The sequence below is a fragment of the Fulmarus glacialis genome, unplaced genomic scaffold (genome assembly GCF_000690835.1).
Source record: "Fulmarus glacialis isolate BGI_N327 unplaced genomic scaffold, ASM69083v1 scaffold21055, whole genome shotgun sequence".
NCBI classification, from domain to species: Eukaryota; Metazoa; Chordata; class Aves; order Procellariiformes; family Procellariidae; genus Fulmarus; species Fulmarus glacialis.
Genome location: NW_009213898.1, coordinates 22734 through 23230, shown reverse-complemented (window position 1 = coordinate 23230; position 497 = coordinate 22734). Strand labels below are relative to the sequence as shown.

Here is a 497-nt window from a genome sequence, read left to right as displayed (position 1 = left end):
GCCCGAGAAGGCAAAATAAGCAGCAAGTGAAGCTCTCCCTGGCCGTGAGGAGTTAGAAGGTGGCTCAGGCCATCTCAGGTAGCCTCTGCTTGGTCACGCTGGCATGGCAGTGTCCCTGTCTGCTCCAGACTGCCAGGGGCATCTGGCTCCCCACGGCCCCCGCTCCATTCCCAGGGCTGGGAACATGGCCAGGAGGATTTCAGGGGCCGGGATGGCACCTACAGACCAGTGGCAGAAGTGCACCTTGCAGGAGCCACAGCCACCCGCGCTCCAACTCACCCATCTTCCCGTCCTCCACGAAGAGGATATGCAGCGGGTACAGGGTGCTGAAGTAGAAGACGTCGATGTTGTTTTTCACCGCGACCTGGGACAGAAGGACATGGGGACGTCAACACCTCCTCCCACCTAAAGCAGGCAAGCGGTTCCCGAAGCGAGCATCCCAACCCATCCCATCGTACACCACCGATCCCTCCATCAGAGGCAAGAGACTGGCAGCT

At 60.4% G+C, this 497-nt stretch overlaps 1 protein-coding gene across 1 annotated transcript in view; it reads right to left on the bottom strand.

Moving 5' to 3' along the window:
- The window catches only part of AP1B1 (adaptor-related protein complex 1, beta 1 subunit), a 19245-nt gene that overhangs the window by 2745 nt on the left and 16003 nt on the right, over window positions 1–497 (bottom strand). The window contains exon 19 of the mRNA XM_009578369.1: window positions 280–364. Within this exon, the coding sequence (XP_009576664.1) occupies window positions 280–364 (85 nt within the window). The remainder of the gene's footprint in view (window positions 1–279; window positions 365–497) is intronic.